The sequence below is a fragment of the Trachinotus anak genome, unplaced genomic scaffold (assembly GCF_046630095.1).
Source record: "Trachinotus anak isolate AG129_WGS33_773 ecotype Australia unplaced genomic scaffold, CSIRO_AGI_Tana_v1 ptg000015l, whole genome shotgun sequence".
In the NCBI taxonomy this organism is placed as follows: Eukaryota; Metazoa; Chordata; class Actinopteri; order Carangiformes; family Carangidae; genus Trachinotus; species Trachinotus anak.
Window position 1 is genome coordinate 6,919,668 of NW_027273866.1, and position 15,051 is coordinate 6,934,718.

At 42.2% G+C, this 15,051-nt stretch overlaps 1 protein-coding gene across 1 annotated transcript in view; it reads left to right on the top strand.

The window, feature by feature from the left end:
• Positions 1-6,638, top strand: part of luzp1 (leucine zipper protein 1) — a 46,314-nt gene extending 39,676 nt beyond the window's left edge. The window contains exons 7-8 of the mRNA XM_071498289.1: positions 4,457-4,744; positions 5,406-6,638. Coding sequence (XP_071354390.1) covers positions 4,457-4,702 — 246 coding nt within the window. The 3' untranslated portion in view covers positions 4,703-4,744; positions 5,406-6,638. The remainder of the gene's footprint in view (positions 1-4,456; positions 4,745-5,405) is intronic.
• Positions 6,639-15,051: the final 8,413 nt, after the last annotated feature.

Here is a 15,051-nt window from a genome sequence, read left to right on the forward strand (position 1 = left end):
CCCCCTTTCAGCACGGATATAGACTGGTAGAAAGAGCGTAAGGGCACAGCCACCTCTGTTTTGTCTCTGACTCCTCCCCTCCCTCCCTCTCTCCCTCTTTGTCCCATCCCTCCCCCACCCCCTATTTAATTTGTCATTCAAGTCCTCACATCAACAAAGTGGTTTCAAATCATGCATTTGAGGAGCTTTGTCAGGGTGAGCTCCCACATCATTTCCAACACATAGCCTTGACCCCAGCTCTGCTTTTCAGGGTGGCGACCACTTATTCTTTCCTTAGTTCATAAGTCTCCTTCTCTCCTCTATCCCCGGTTACCCTGGAAATAGCCGAACCAGTCCCTGCCCTGTCACTGATGTGGTAAATCATCAGCGGCCTGATGAACTGCATGTTTTATTGTCACCACTTCGTTTTTTTGTCAGTCATGCACTTTGTACTTTATTATGGGAATTTCCTAAACCCACTTGGTTGGCGCTGTGGTACAGTAAAACCTTGTTCATCCCGATGTTTGATGCATGAACTGGCCACTTCATTTGGAAAGCAATTATGAGCGAAAATTGCTACAGTGCAAAAAAACATACTTCAAATCATAATTGAGCTTTGAAGCATGTCTTGGAGTGCAGCCGATCATCTTTGGTTTGGATTTTCAGAACATTTCAGTGGTCTGAAAACCGTCCATTCCCAAGAGGTTTGGATAAATACAGCTGTAGTTAGGACAGTGGGAGGTTGGGATTAGATTGTGATTGCAGTGTCAAAGGTTGATAGAAGAGGGTTGTATTATTACAAGCTTGCAGATGGAGACATGTAGTTTGATGGGAGAGGAATGTATCTGGTCATCATTAACTAGCATCCCATTGATCCTTTTTTTAACCGGGTAACTGTACGTCCTGACCTTTCACATGAAAGGCGCCTCAGCACTGAGAGTAGTGAAGGCTGAAATCAGCTTACTATAGATCAGAAAGACACTATTGATCATTAGTCATTGAGGAGGAGATAACACCCACTTCTTTTAAGTACCCTGGAGCAGCCTGGGCAAATAGGTTATTGATTTTCTTTCTTTTTTTAACCTCATGTATAAATAATTTGGATGTAATTTATTCAACATCTTATGGGACTGAGACATCTATCAAAAGGTCATGGTCGTATCTTCATGGCCCGAATCCATGGCTGCTATTTAACCTTGACGTTCGCCTCTGGTTTGTCCAGTGTTATTGGTGGACATTTTTAGCTACTTTAACTAGTGGCATTTCTCTACAACCATTAGTTAGATTGCCATGAAATCTTGTGCAGACATTCATGTTCCTCAGAGGGCGAATCCTTATGACCTTACTGACCCCTTGACTTTTCTTTTAGCACCACCAGCAGCCCAATGCTTTCACTCTTCCAGTGAAATATCTAAATAGCTCAACGTCTAGAATTTACACACAAAAAATTTTTTACAGACATCTCTGGCTCCCAGATGGTGAACCCTAATGAAAAAATGTAATTGGTCCAACATTTTGGTTTATGACCAAATGTTTACAAAACTAACTCCCATTAGGGACATTCCTATCATTGTCCACTGTCTGTACTTGGTGTTTTGTACTACTTGGCAAAAGGATGCTAACATACTAATCTAAGATGATGGGCATGATAAACATTACCTGCTTAACATCAGTATGTTTGCATTGTCATTGTGAGCACCGAACTGCAGCATACTGGCATTAGCACTTAAGTCAGAACACAAGCACAGACACATAGCTGTAGACTCTTCTGGTTGTAGCTCTGATAATGAACATGGTGAGAAGAAGTGGTACCAGGAAAAGACACTTGAAACACACTTGAAGCCCAGTTCTGATATGAATAAGCCTAACAGCTCAGTGTTAAAACAGGGAGTGCTTGCTACAGAACAGAGTACAGAACAGAACAGCATTGTAGTACTTCCTCCCTGCTGTAGCTGTAGGAAACCTCAGGCTGTACATGAATGAGCCGTGAACTTATGTTTGGCCGAGGACAGCGGGGCTGATATGGCCTATGAGCGAGATACCAAAACATCCTTTGTTGAATCAAAGACCAGTGGCAGCAAGGTAAAGTGTGGGATCAGAGCTGCTCTACTATTCACCATTCGCCTGATGTGACCCGCACAGAAAAAAAAGCCCTCTGGAATAACAGTCTGCACAGCAGCTGAAGTTGGACCGCGTGGTGTTTTCAGTAGTAGGTTATAACATCAGACAACAGACGCTGTACAAATGACCCATGAAAAGCAATAAATGAACAGCTTTGATAAATCATAACCAATAAACAGATCATCATTTGGGAAATAAAAACAAAAAACAAACAATAACTCAGATTTCACCTTTTTGTGAAGCATTTCACCTGAAGCGTCAAGGGTACTGTCTTTCTGGAGAGCAGATTTAAGAGTTTGGGTTGGCAAGACAACACAATTCCCCAAAATTGGGCATGAGACCAATGGCAGACAGATTTAAAGCAGGGATATAATTTGTTCTGCAGAGGCTCTGACACGCTACTTGTGTTAGCCCTTAGATTGGCTGGCCTTGATTCTGTATTAGAAAGCAGTCTTCTCACAGTTTCTCACAGTTTCTGGTTTGTTTTTCAAAGTCAACTCTCGGAAAACTTTGTTGATGATTTTCAAATGGAGAACCTTTTTGTTGTCTTAAAACTTCAGAGTGCATGAGCTGAATGACGGATTTGTAGAGATTAAAGAGCTACACAGAAAGAATAAAACATCCTTTCACAGTTTTGAAAACACGCTTAATCGCTTTCTTGCTGAGAGCTCAACGGGAAGATCCAAACCACTCGTGTGTGCAGTAGATATTACTGCTGCAGCCAGCAGCCAGTTAGCCTAGCTGGGCTTAGCATAAAGAATGGCCGAGAAATAGTTCACCTCATGTAAATTGGTAGGATCCAAAGGTGCTGGTAGGCAGGTTTTCTTGACTTTCGAGAGAGCCAGGCTAGTGTTTTTTCCCCCCATTTCCAGTGTTGATGCTAAGCTAACTGCCTGTTTCATATTCACCGTACGAGTGTTATCCATCTCCTTCTTATCTAATTCTTGGCGAGGAAGTTGAAGCCTATTTCCCAAGATTGCTTCAAATATAACAGACCTATAAACTATCCTGTTCATTTGATGTATAAGGAAGTACAAGTTATGTACCTAACAGTGCTGCTTTTGTTAGTCCCACCTTTTCTTTTTTCTTTTTTTTTTTTCATCAAATCATCATGCTGTCTTGCCAGAGATAATTTAGTGTTGCTGATTATGACAGCCTGTAAATGTGGGTTTTTCCAAGCTGAAGGCATTCACATGTGAGCAGGAGCAGGTCTGTGGTGACGACAGGACGTGCTGTTCCCGGTAGATTTCCTCTGCTGTGGCACATCACCTTACTTAACAGCATGTATTACAGGCTGACGTTCCTCTTGCCCAAATGTTTTCTTAAATTAACATTCAGCCACAAGGGGAAAAGTTTTCTGTGGCACACAGCAACTTAATTTTTATTGCTACTGAAGCAACATATCTTTAAAAAGCTGTTTAATAGTGAATGGCTCTCGTTGTCATTTTCAGGCTTTGTCTTTTAAATGTCCATTTTTACATACCAAATCTTTATTGTCTTGTGTATTTGTACTGATTTTTTATATTTTAAGTCTGTTACAGTGTGTTGAACAATGAACAAGCCTCCTGTTGAGTGTGGGAGGAACACTGGAAGTGCATTGCATGGCAACCTTCTGAAAGCCCACGGTCTTGCAGCAGCAGCTTACCATAGAAGGAGAATATGCCACTTTGCCGTTTCCTCCCCCAGTGACTGAAGCAGGAAGTGACCACACTGAGCACAACCCACTTGGCAGGGTCTGCTGGTGACTGATTTCCTGTCTGTTACCCCGGGAGACCAAGAAAGGCAGTCCAGCAGGGCTCCATTAAAGCCAATTAGCGAGAATGCATTCTAAAACTGCATCAGGAGCCAACTCCAACCCACCAAATGTCACTAATTATGGTGCTTTTTTAAAGCTGAAATTACAGGAGCGGGGTGCTGTAGGAACTGCATCGTCATCTAACTCTCACTTTTTTAGAGCAGGGTTACTGAGGTTATGAGAGGGGACGTGCCGTTGTAGCCACCACAGACTAGTAACTTGGGGTTTGTTTTCTAGTCAGCCCACCAAATTATAAATCTCTCAGTTTGGGGTATGTTTGGGGTTTTTGGTTGGGGATTTTTCTCCTGGCAAAAGTCCACATGGCAGACTTTCCTTGTCACACACCAGTTAACATAAACAGCATGTATTTAATGCCCGCATAATATACAAAGAGTCTAAACAAGGCCCATCCTAAGACCATCCAAACAAAATGCCCAGAGCTCCTAAGCACAAGTCCATAATATGAGATTGAATGAACTGGCCTTTGTTTGCATTTCTGTCAACCCACCTCTCTTATGAACAAGGACTTGCTTTCTTTATCCTATATTCTAATCCCTGTAGGCTGCTGATGGTGTAGATCCCAGTCCGAACCCGAGCCACAGCCCAGCCTCCTGGAGACGACAGCTACCCAGCAGCGACTCACACCACCTGGGGAGCTCTTATGACCGGGCATCCAAGACAGCAGGGGCCCCTTCCAGAGGAGGGGAGCTATGGTCCAGTCGGGGTCAAGGATCAGGGGCCAGAGCGGAGGGAAGAAGTGGAGCGGGGAGCCGACCATGGAGCCACCGTCAGACTGATCATCATTAGATCACTTGGGTCTGAACAGGACTTCTACAACAAAGAGGACAGGTAGGCTCGTTTTCTTTTTTCTTATCTTGTCTCCTCTTCTCTTCTGACTCCTGAAACTCAATTAAAGGAAACTAATGGTAATTACCCTTGTGGCAATGATGCCACATCTCTTAAGAGACATTCACATCAAATTTGCAGCGTGAAGCTGCAGCAGTGTGGTGGTTGAACGAGGGGAGTCACCCTCCCACCCCACCACCAACCCCTCAGCGGAGAGCAGAAAGGTGTCCTTAAAGCTAGACAGTACTATAGCTAAACCTGCAGGCAAACCTGCAAAAAAATGCTCCCTTTATTTTCAGAGCCCGTAATTTCCAAATATTTTTCAGACAAGAAAACTATGCCGATGAGTACAAATTAGGCAAAGCTGGAATTTCCCTGAGAGAAAAAGCTACATTTACATTTTTACATGTTCCACTGATCTGCTGTGCACTAACTAAAGGTCTCCATGTTTCTCTGGAAATTAACTGTAATAATTTTGACTGGAAGTGCACCAATTGAACATAGTCTCTATTTTCCCCACAATTAGTGACAAATTACCTTGTTCTTTCTGGCAAACTTTCTACAAAATTGGGGACCAATCATGTTCCTTAAGATGAATAGTTGTGATAAAGTATTAAAATATGAAAGATTTAGTAAGATCTTTTTCTTCATGTTTCCTTAACAGCACTCCATTAAGCTCTCAACGGCAAAAGCAGAGCCAAACACCAGTCTCCCATCAACTAATGGCTGCACCTATTTCCACCATCTCCAACATCTGCAGCTTTTAGAACAAACAAAGAAAAGAAAAATAGCAGTTGCAGCCATATAGAACAACAAACCACACGTCTGACCCTGAGCGTACACGGAGATGTGAACGGCTCTTCCTATCCGGAACTTTCTCTGTCCCTAAAGAGGCATAAATGGAAAGACAGTGCCTGTACAGCGTTGTGGAGGTCACCTCACCAGCCCACCTATCCTCTTCTGCTTCTTGTGTTGGATGTATTATAGTGTAATCCCGAAATTTGACAAGGGAGAGGCTGGCATGCTGTGGACGTCCGGAGATTTTCCTGCCTGCCAGAGAGGGTTTAAAGAGAGTTAGAGGAAGAAGGACTCAAACATTGAGAGTGCTTTTCACAGAGGACCATTACAGCTGGATATGTTGCTTTTGAATCACAATTATGACCTTTTCTTGAACGCCGAAAAACAACCTGAACTGCTTTTTACAACAGTACGATGTTAAAGACGTGTCTTCATCTCACGGGGCTGGATCTTCATGCAGAATACTTCACAAACTAAAGGATCTTTACCTTAAATGTGACCAAAAACAGGAAGCGAATTACCCTTTTTGCATACCCTTATCATAATAAACACTTTTTCGAACTAAGCTCATTTTGCTTTTAAAAAATTCATTTCAGACCATCTACTTTTCTTTATGATTTTCTCACACACATATACACAAACGATACAAACAAATGCACAAACGACAAGCGAACACATGCACATTTCTAACATAAGGTTTATTTTTAACCGGTGTCACAGCTTTCTGGCATGCAGGGACCTCAAACTGGATTTAATTTGGGGTCTCAGTTGTTGCGTGAACATTTGCATGTTTCTGAGTAATCAATGAAGAGCACTTGAAAGATTGTGACTCAGCATGCACTCTGCTTAAAGGATTGCTGGTTGGCCGCATTTTTGGAGTGCACAAACACACACACACACACAAACACACACATTATTTCTGACAGACTGGGACCTTATTTATGCTTTTAGTCATTTTCACCAGTTGTTTAGATTTTTTTTGTAATTCGCTTCCTGTTCTGCATCATCCTTTCCCTTTCTGCTCAACCATATCAAAACAAAAAGATCGTAGTTTGCACGTAATGAAATGCAATGCACATGTAGAAAAAAAAAAGAAAAAGAATGATTTGGGGGCAGGCATTGTTTATAACCTCAAACCATGCTACAATTTCCATGGTGCTTTGTCTTACAGCTGTTGTAACTGTCCTCAGTCATGTATTTTGAGAGAGCCATAGTAAAGTGGAGTTTCTGTTTAACTGAACATTGGACTTCGGATTACCAGCAGACCTGGCCTGGCAGGGCGGACATTTTTTTTCCAGTGCTGCTGTAAATACTGTGTACACGCCAGCCAGTTATAGGAAGGACACAAGAGGGTTGGACTTTTAACAGGGAAGAACTGACAGTCCAGCTCGCGTGTGACTGGGTTCGCCGTGCGAATCGTCCCAGCTTTCTCCGTTTCTTATTTCTATAGAGGTGTATTATTTTGTTACATTATAAAATATTAACTTGTGGTTGGTATGTTGGAGCAATCTCTCATTGGTGGGGGCCATAGCAGCAATGGGGGTATGGGGGTAGGGGGGTAGGGGGGTGGGGGGGGGGTGGGGGGGGGGTGGGGTTCCATGGAAACTGATTTAGTTGTGGCCAGTAATGAAATAAGATGGTGCATATCTATGACAGAAACCTCACTGACATCGTTTGAGTCTTTCAGCAGGATCCTGCTGGATTTTAGGTTTAATACACAAAACTAACTGCAGTATGACAGATGAAGTAAACTTTCATCCGTATGAGCGATGCTAAGGAATGCAGCTGAATGACCAGTCGCTTAATGGCTTGATGCACCAATCCCAACACGACAGCGTTGTTTGTCTCCTGAATCTCCTAAATGGCAGACAAAGTAACATAACCATAACTGTGACAACTCCAAACACATGGGATCTGCTGAAGAACTTTTAAAGCCTGCTCTCCATTTGGTTGTTCTGCTGATATGTATTTAAGTGCTGTTGAGGCCTGGTTGGGATGATCTGGGTCAGTCTTATTACATTTCTCAGTTCTTCTGTATTCTACCAGCCGCCATCTAGCTGTAATATTTATTAGTCTCCATAAACAGTATGTACAGGTTCTTATCTTGTGAAGAGGTCTGCCTGTTGGCAGGAGCCCAGTCTGTCGCCGCTTTGTCACTTTACTGTTTATGCAAGCAGGAGATTATATGCAATCTAACTGTCCCCCCATGCAATGTCTGTAACTGTCAGTCATGGTGATTATATGGATCACTTGTGACTTTGTAGCGATGAGTCCAAACTAAAATGTTTACCTTCAGAATGCACATTTTCACTGATGTAAATTTTCATTACTTTTACCCTTTGCTAGAAATATCAACAGTGTGTTCTTCTGTGCCTTGAGATACAGTGAGAAAGATAGATTATCCCAACAAGTTCAGACTTGCACCATATTCTTCCACTTGCTGAGCAGATAAATGACATGTAGTACTGATTGTAAGGTTACAGTTTTTTTTAAACTTCATATATATTTTTTACATTCGGAGTGATTATTGTACGGAACATTGTAAAAGTATTTTTGGTTCAAGTGGAAAAAGACGTCCTCCGTGGGAACTCCTCCCTGTGGGACGTCAAAACGAGGTTCCCTGAGAAAAAAGTCAGTTTTTTCTAGCCCAACTTTAAAGTACCCTTTTAAAGTATATAGACCGCACCGCCCAGAAAGCTACGTCCTCTAGATTTGTCTGTGAGAGTCGGAGGGTGCAGCTCAGCCTCAGAGGAGACGTGTCACGTGGCCTCTTCATGGCCACTGCTGGCTTTATGATAGAGCGAAAACAGACCAGACATACTGTTCAGAGCTCTTAGTGCTCATGCCAAGACTTGAAGATCATACAGTCCTTCTGTGCTTTCTCTGTTATTGTTTCTACTACCACTCTTCTCCTTTGCCATCTCCTCCCCAATGTCTCTCCTTTTAACCAGTTCCAATTTTCCTTTTAGTATTTGAGAGAAGCTAAATGACCTTTTCCTCCCTTCCTCCTTCGTCCTCTGCTCCTCACCATCTTCCTTGGTTTCTCATTTCCTCAAGAGAAAGCTGTGTGGTCCTAAACAGTGGTGACAAGTGTTGTTGGTTCAGAGAGTTGTTTTATTGAAGGCCAGCGGTCTGTCACCAAATAGTGATGACCAGCTCCTTGGGTAGCTGAAAGGTCAGAGGTCAGGGCTGGATCTAATCCTGTCTCTACATCTTGGCTCAGGGCATCTAAATACAGGAGAGGAGGACAGACAGCCTGGCAGTGATGTCCACTTTGGGGATAATTAAAACAGTCGAGGGTATCAAATGTCCAGTTCTGCCAGCACTCGCTCTGCCAGAGATACACGTGCTCGTCCATCGGTGTGTGTTGTCATTAATATGTCAGTGAGGGCTCTTGTTCAAAGCTTGACATGTGAACTGGCGTGCTGTAAGCTGCTGCACATCCGAGTGTAAGAGGGTGCTGAATGACTTATGTGCACGTGTGTGTGCCAGAATTGGCGTGCAGGGCTGGAGATTGTTTTTTATTCATCTGTAACGCTGACATCACTGTAGGTCAGGATTACTGTAAATAGCAACTCGGTGATGCAAATGCTAACACCAACCCTAAACCTCATCCTGCCTTACTGCCTCCATAAATTTTCTTGTGTTACTCCTTTCCCTCCACCTAATATATGATACTCTACCATGCAGACAATCTCACAGTTTCACTTGTCCTCACTACTAAACTGAACAGTGTGACCTCCACCATTTGTGTCTCTTTCTCTTTCCTGTCTTGCCTTCTCTTCTTAAATCTCTCTCTTCCCCCCTCACCCTAAAGTGAGTACTCGAGTTGAGGTCCCAGGAAGAGCCCAGCTGTTGGAACTTGTAGGTTTTATGACATGTTGGAGGGTTTTCCTCCTGGAGGCCGGCTTCAAAGGAAGCAGGGCTTTTTAAAGGGCAAAGATGAAACTCCATCCTCCGCTATGCACGCTGCCTTTCTTCCTTAAAAGGCCCTAAAGTACACTAACACCACCGCTAACCTGACTGTACATCCACTCCGTCCATTGAAACCCTAGTTGGACTCTTCAGAATAAAGACCCGTTGTGACTTGCAGGCATCATGCCACCACTCACATGTTACAGGTCTTATTGGTTGCTTCCAGTGGCGAGAGCCTGCATAGTGTTGACACGGTGGAATGTACTGACTGGTCATCTGGGAATCGAGTGAAGACTTTACAGGTTTCAAGACTTCTATGGCTTTTGTGGCGCCATAAAGAAACAGCTGGGTGCTGTTTCAGAGTTTGCCGGTTCCTCTGATCCGTGAATGATGGCAGCTTTGCAAACCATTTGTGGAATCGGAGAATCAGTATGATAGCTTCTGCTAGAGCTGAATATTTTGGACATGGGTTTGGATGATTCGATTGAAAATTCCTACATGGTTAAGCAGTGGAGAGACAAGAGGCTGCTTCTGCTTCCCTGCTCAAATACCAGCTAAAGACTTAACAGAAATCCTCTAAAGCTCTCCTGGTGTATGTATAAACATCTGTTATTTACAAGTCATTGTTTTTTTTCCCCCTTTTTTAAAGTAGACTAGAATGTACTTAGTGGAGATTGGAGTGACTCTGCAGAAATGGCTCATGGGCAGCGAGCAGGCCCTTTTCCTCAAAGACCTTCATTGTAAAGCCAGGGTCATGGTGTCATTGGGTGGCGTAGGCTATAATCTGCACTTAACCAGCACTTAACTTTAAGACCTCAAACGACTAATGCCCCCTTTAGTCCCCTTTGTCAAAAAGTTTCCTTTTTTGTGTCCCAGAATTGTACTTTTAAGTCTGATTTCAGTAGCTGTTTGCTGAATGTACCGCAGTCAGATATGTGTTTTTGCACCAGCCAGATTAGAGTATTTAAGAATCATTTCACCAGTTAAAGAAAGGATATTTGCGCACACTTCAGTGAATGAATCATGTTTATTTCTCGAGGCATGGCACCCTAATGCCTGCATCTCAGCCTTCTAATATAGTGCCAAAATCATTCCACAGTATTTCCAGTTTACAGTGAGAGACGGTGCCAGTTTTTCCTTGAGATTGATACCCTGTCTCTACGATACTGAAATAAAGGGGAATTATTCAATTTGAGGGGTTTCTCTTTTTTGTTTTCTGCTTATGTATGTTTTTATTTCTTTGTTAAACAAAAGATGTCTTATTTTGGAAGCTATATTGGATAGATTTTATTTAAGGAAAATCTTGTACTTTTGTAAAGTGGGCCTTATTATTGAAATATATTAAGTATTTGTCCATCTTGATTTTAAGAATGATATTTTTTGCAAGATAATGTATCTTCCTCATTGTTATTACACTCCTGGAGAGTACTTCTTCCTGTATTTTGTGTTTGTTGTTTTAATGCAAGACATTTCTCATGACCTGGAGACATGATGACACACCATGGATGAGAGAGAGAGAGAGAGAGAGAGAGAGACCGTTTAAATGAGAGAGGGAGAGAGAAAGACAGAAGCCAGGGTTGTGTCATTGTCATTCAAGAAAGAGAGCTATGTGCATTTTATCAGAGCTGAACAGGTCAGCAGTGCTGAGTGGTTCACCATGTGTCGGCCCGTTTTTTCTTATCGGGGTCCATTCAGTGCTCTGGCCTCTTCGCTGCTCTGTTCTCCCTCGCTCATAAATTCAGGGTTTGTACATCTTCTGTGCTGTATGTTTGTAAGTGCTGCCAAAGAAAGAAGCATGCAGGCCCCAGACACACATGTGTGTGTGTATATATATATATATATAAACACACACAAATAATCTAATAGGAAATAAAAGACGATATGTATAACTGGATCTCATCTCTCTTACAAACATACATACATACACAGACACAAGACTTTCAGGCCTGTACAATCAACCGTTTTTAATGCTCTGTTTATAAATTTATGTGCAGAAGGAGACTGACAGACAGAGGTGTCAAACACAAAAATGTGCGTAATGAAATCAGATCAAAAGGGTTTTATGATTTATCATTGCTTCTTAGTGTGTCAGTAATGCCAGGTGGACTGTGTCAGGAGAGCGGTTCTTTTTTTTTTTTTTTTTTCTCCTGTTTTAGACTTAATACATTGTGCATGTTTTAACCTTACTGTGGCTGGCGCACTCTGCATGTAGGTCTCTTGAAGCTGCCAACTGTACAGCAGACCATATGTATTCCAATAAAAATAAAAACCAACCTGTTTGTAACACGTCTCTGTGCTGGAACCTGTGTCAGTGTGTGTGTGTGCGTGTGCAAACCTGATCGTGTGTAAAAACCCAAACCACGCATGTTAGTCTCTTTTATACATTTTGCAGAACAAGCTCAGCAAGTTTTGATTTCATAGTGGTACACCCTCTGTGTGTATGTGTGTGTGTGTATCCAATCCCCTGGTTTGCACAGAGGGAAGAGGGAGAACAGCAGCTGACGGTATGCAAAATAAGCAGGCAGACAAATGAGGCAAATTGGTCAGGTACAAAGAGGAAAACCACAAGCTGTTGTGGAATGCAAAGTCAGCACGCACGGCTTTCTCTTCAACAGCTACGCCTCGCTTTGTGAAAGCCAGCACTTCTGTTCTAGCTTCTGTAGGTTGCTTTATATAAGCATCTAATCTACACAATCTAGTCTGAAGAATCTGACTGTTCATATGAAAATAACCAGACCCTGGTCCTCAGTGATTTTATGACCAGTCAGTAATGCTCAGTGCATCTCAGGAGAGAATTTTCTGGTGAAACTTTTTCATTTTCCCCCACTTCCTCTCATGCTGCCTACTAATTTCCTACATTTCCCAGAACAGTTTTGGGCAAATCCAGAGAACAAGACTGAACGTGTTGAATTGAGCTACATGGCTTTTAATGTGTAGATGCAGCGAGTGGTAGAGCAAAAGATCATCATGGTCTGGCTGAGAAAAGCAAGTCTTGGTCCCGGCCTGTGTTGCATTCAGCTCTATTGAGGCTGCTCTCATTGGACAATACTTGCTGTTGTTTTTCCACACTAATTACACTAATCTTCCCAATGATATAAAACTGTATATTACACATCTTTATAAGCAGTTGTATATAAAAGTATACATTTTGGACAGCTATACAAATAAAAAAAGAGATGAATTCCTGATATATGACTCCACTGACCTAGCTGAAGTGTTCAGTCACATGGAACTACTCATTTTCCAAAATTAACAGGGAAAATATGTTTCATGTATTCTTGTTTTTTCTTTTTGTTCTTCTCAATTTAGCCGCTTAAAGATGCATCAAAAGTTAGTAGAACAAGTTTTATGAAGAGCACTTCTCACAAAGAATCTCAACATTTGTGGTGAGGCACTTCATAGAGTCACAAGAGGATTTTAGGGAGCTGCAATAATGTGTGTAAGTGTGACTCTGTGCTGGTGACAGCCACGGCTGGAAGCACTATATTTTGTTGTCCTTCCGTCTGTCCATCCCAATATTTGTGAATGCCATATCTCAGTAACCGCTTAATGGAATATCCTCAAATTTGGCACAAATGTCTATGCAAACTCAAGGATGAACTGGTGGTCAAAGGTCAAAGGTCACTGTGACTTCCCAAAACATGGTTTTGACCATAACTCACGAATTCACATGCTGGTTATGACACAATTCAACACAAATGTCTAATAGGATAAAATAATCAAGTGATGACATTTTATATCGACATGGTTCAGCTTCACTGTGACATCATCATGTTCTGCAATCAGGAGGAGAGATTGTGACCATATTTTCCTGCAACTTGGGTGGTTGGTGGAAGCATACAACCATGAGATGGTAATTCTAGTTTTAGAGCAGACACAGGGGTAAAAGAATCACTAAAATCTTCCACTGAAGTAAAAGTACCAATACATAGAGAAAAAATACTCCATTTCAAGTAGCATTTTACTGCTGTAGTTTGTCGAGTTGGAGCTAGTTTTAACTACTTTATATACATTTTATTTTTTATTTATACAAAAAGTAATTAGCTGTCAGTTAAATTTGGTGGAGTAAAAAGTACAACATTGCCCTCTGTAGTAGTGGAGTAGAAGTATAAAGTAGTATGAAACTTACATTTCTATACAAGTTGTTGTGAAAAAGGCCTATTATAAATATTTGCTGTCTCAATAAAGTAATTAATCGAGTGAAGAGTAAAAGGAAATTAAGAAAATCACTTTTTGTCAAAGTTCAACTTCTGACAAACTCGACAAACAGAATCAAGAGCGGGCCTTAGTTTGTTTGTGGGATGTCATGAGTCAAAATGGATTGAATTGAGGGTGAATTAAAATGAATTGAGAGTCAGGGGTTAACACCGTCTCCTGCTTGTATGGTTTAATCGGTCCTAAGTTCAGATGCAGGGAGGTGCAACCCTAACACACTGGTGCCTGTTTGGACCCTGGTACTCCTGAGCCTCAGCACTGATGCCTGACTTGAATTAGTGCTGTGAAGTCAACCATAGAAATGACTCAGTGGCGCTCCAGGCCGGAAGAGAAGGAGGAGGAGGAGGAGGAGGAGGAGTGAGCAAGAGTTCTCACTGCCCACAACAGGTGTCATAGGGAAAAGACTGAGGGGGATGCTGAACATGTAAGTGCATCCAGAGTTCAAGTGTACAGCTTTAAATAACTTTAAATTTCATAAAAACCCCACATTGCATGAACAATTGCAGAGAACTGCCTCACATTGTCAACAAGATGTGCTAACATGGCTGAAATATTGTACTGGCATAAGCTGAAATCATTGTACAGTGACTATTTAGTCTCTAGGTTTCATGCAAATTTAATGTGGATGATTATCAAGATACTTGTAACAGCATGTGAGAGGTGTTTGTACCTGTGCAAGTGCACATTCCACCTCGCACCTATAAATTACATGAAATGTGCTCAGGCACGCTGTGGCCTCTCATCCAGAAGACTTATAGCTCTCCCTATCTGACGTTCTATGTCTCTGCCTCTCTATCAAGTAATCAGTTGATGTGGGCTTGAGGCTATTATGAAAAATAACCTCACCAGTCAACAGTTACACACTGCTCTGAGCCTATGGTTTACCAGGGAGGTGAAAATACCCGAGTAGTGCAGTCCAAAACCCCAGCTCAAATTACTGTTGTTACATCAAACATCTTCTTTGGTCACGATAATAATAACCACAGTTCTGGGGGAAAACAAGGCCTGTGACGCTTGAGAGTGCATGGAAACAGGGGGGTACAGAGACCTGAAATACAACTCCCCAGAAAAAAAACTCAGAGCTCATGGTTGACCATTTTAATCTCCCCCCTCATTCATCAGATCCCCCACTATGTGGAGCTATTGCCAAGGACCCTCACCCCCCCACCCCCCCTCCTCACACAGTACCACAGACCCTGGGAAGCAGCCAGACCTGCAATGGAGGAGGGTCACTGGAGGGTCACTTCAAAAGCAGCCATGTTACTTTTGTACATGCATACACAAATGTAAAAAGTAGACATCTGCAGGTGATGCAGTAGCAGGGCAGGAAGTAGCTGGTTCAGTTAAAAATCCTTCAAAAATAAAACACACTGATTTCAAGA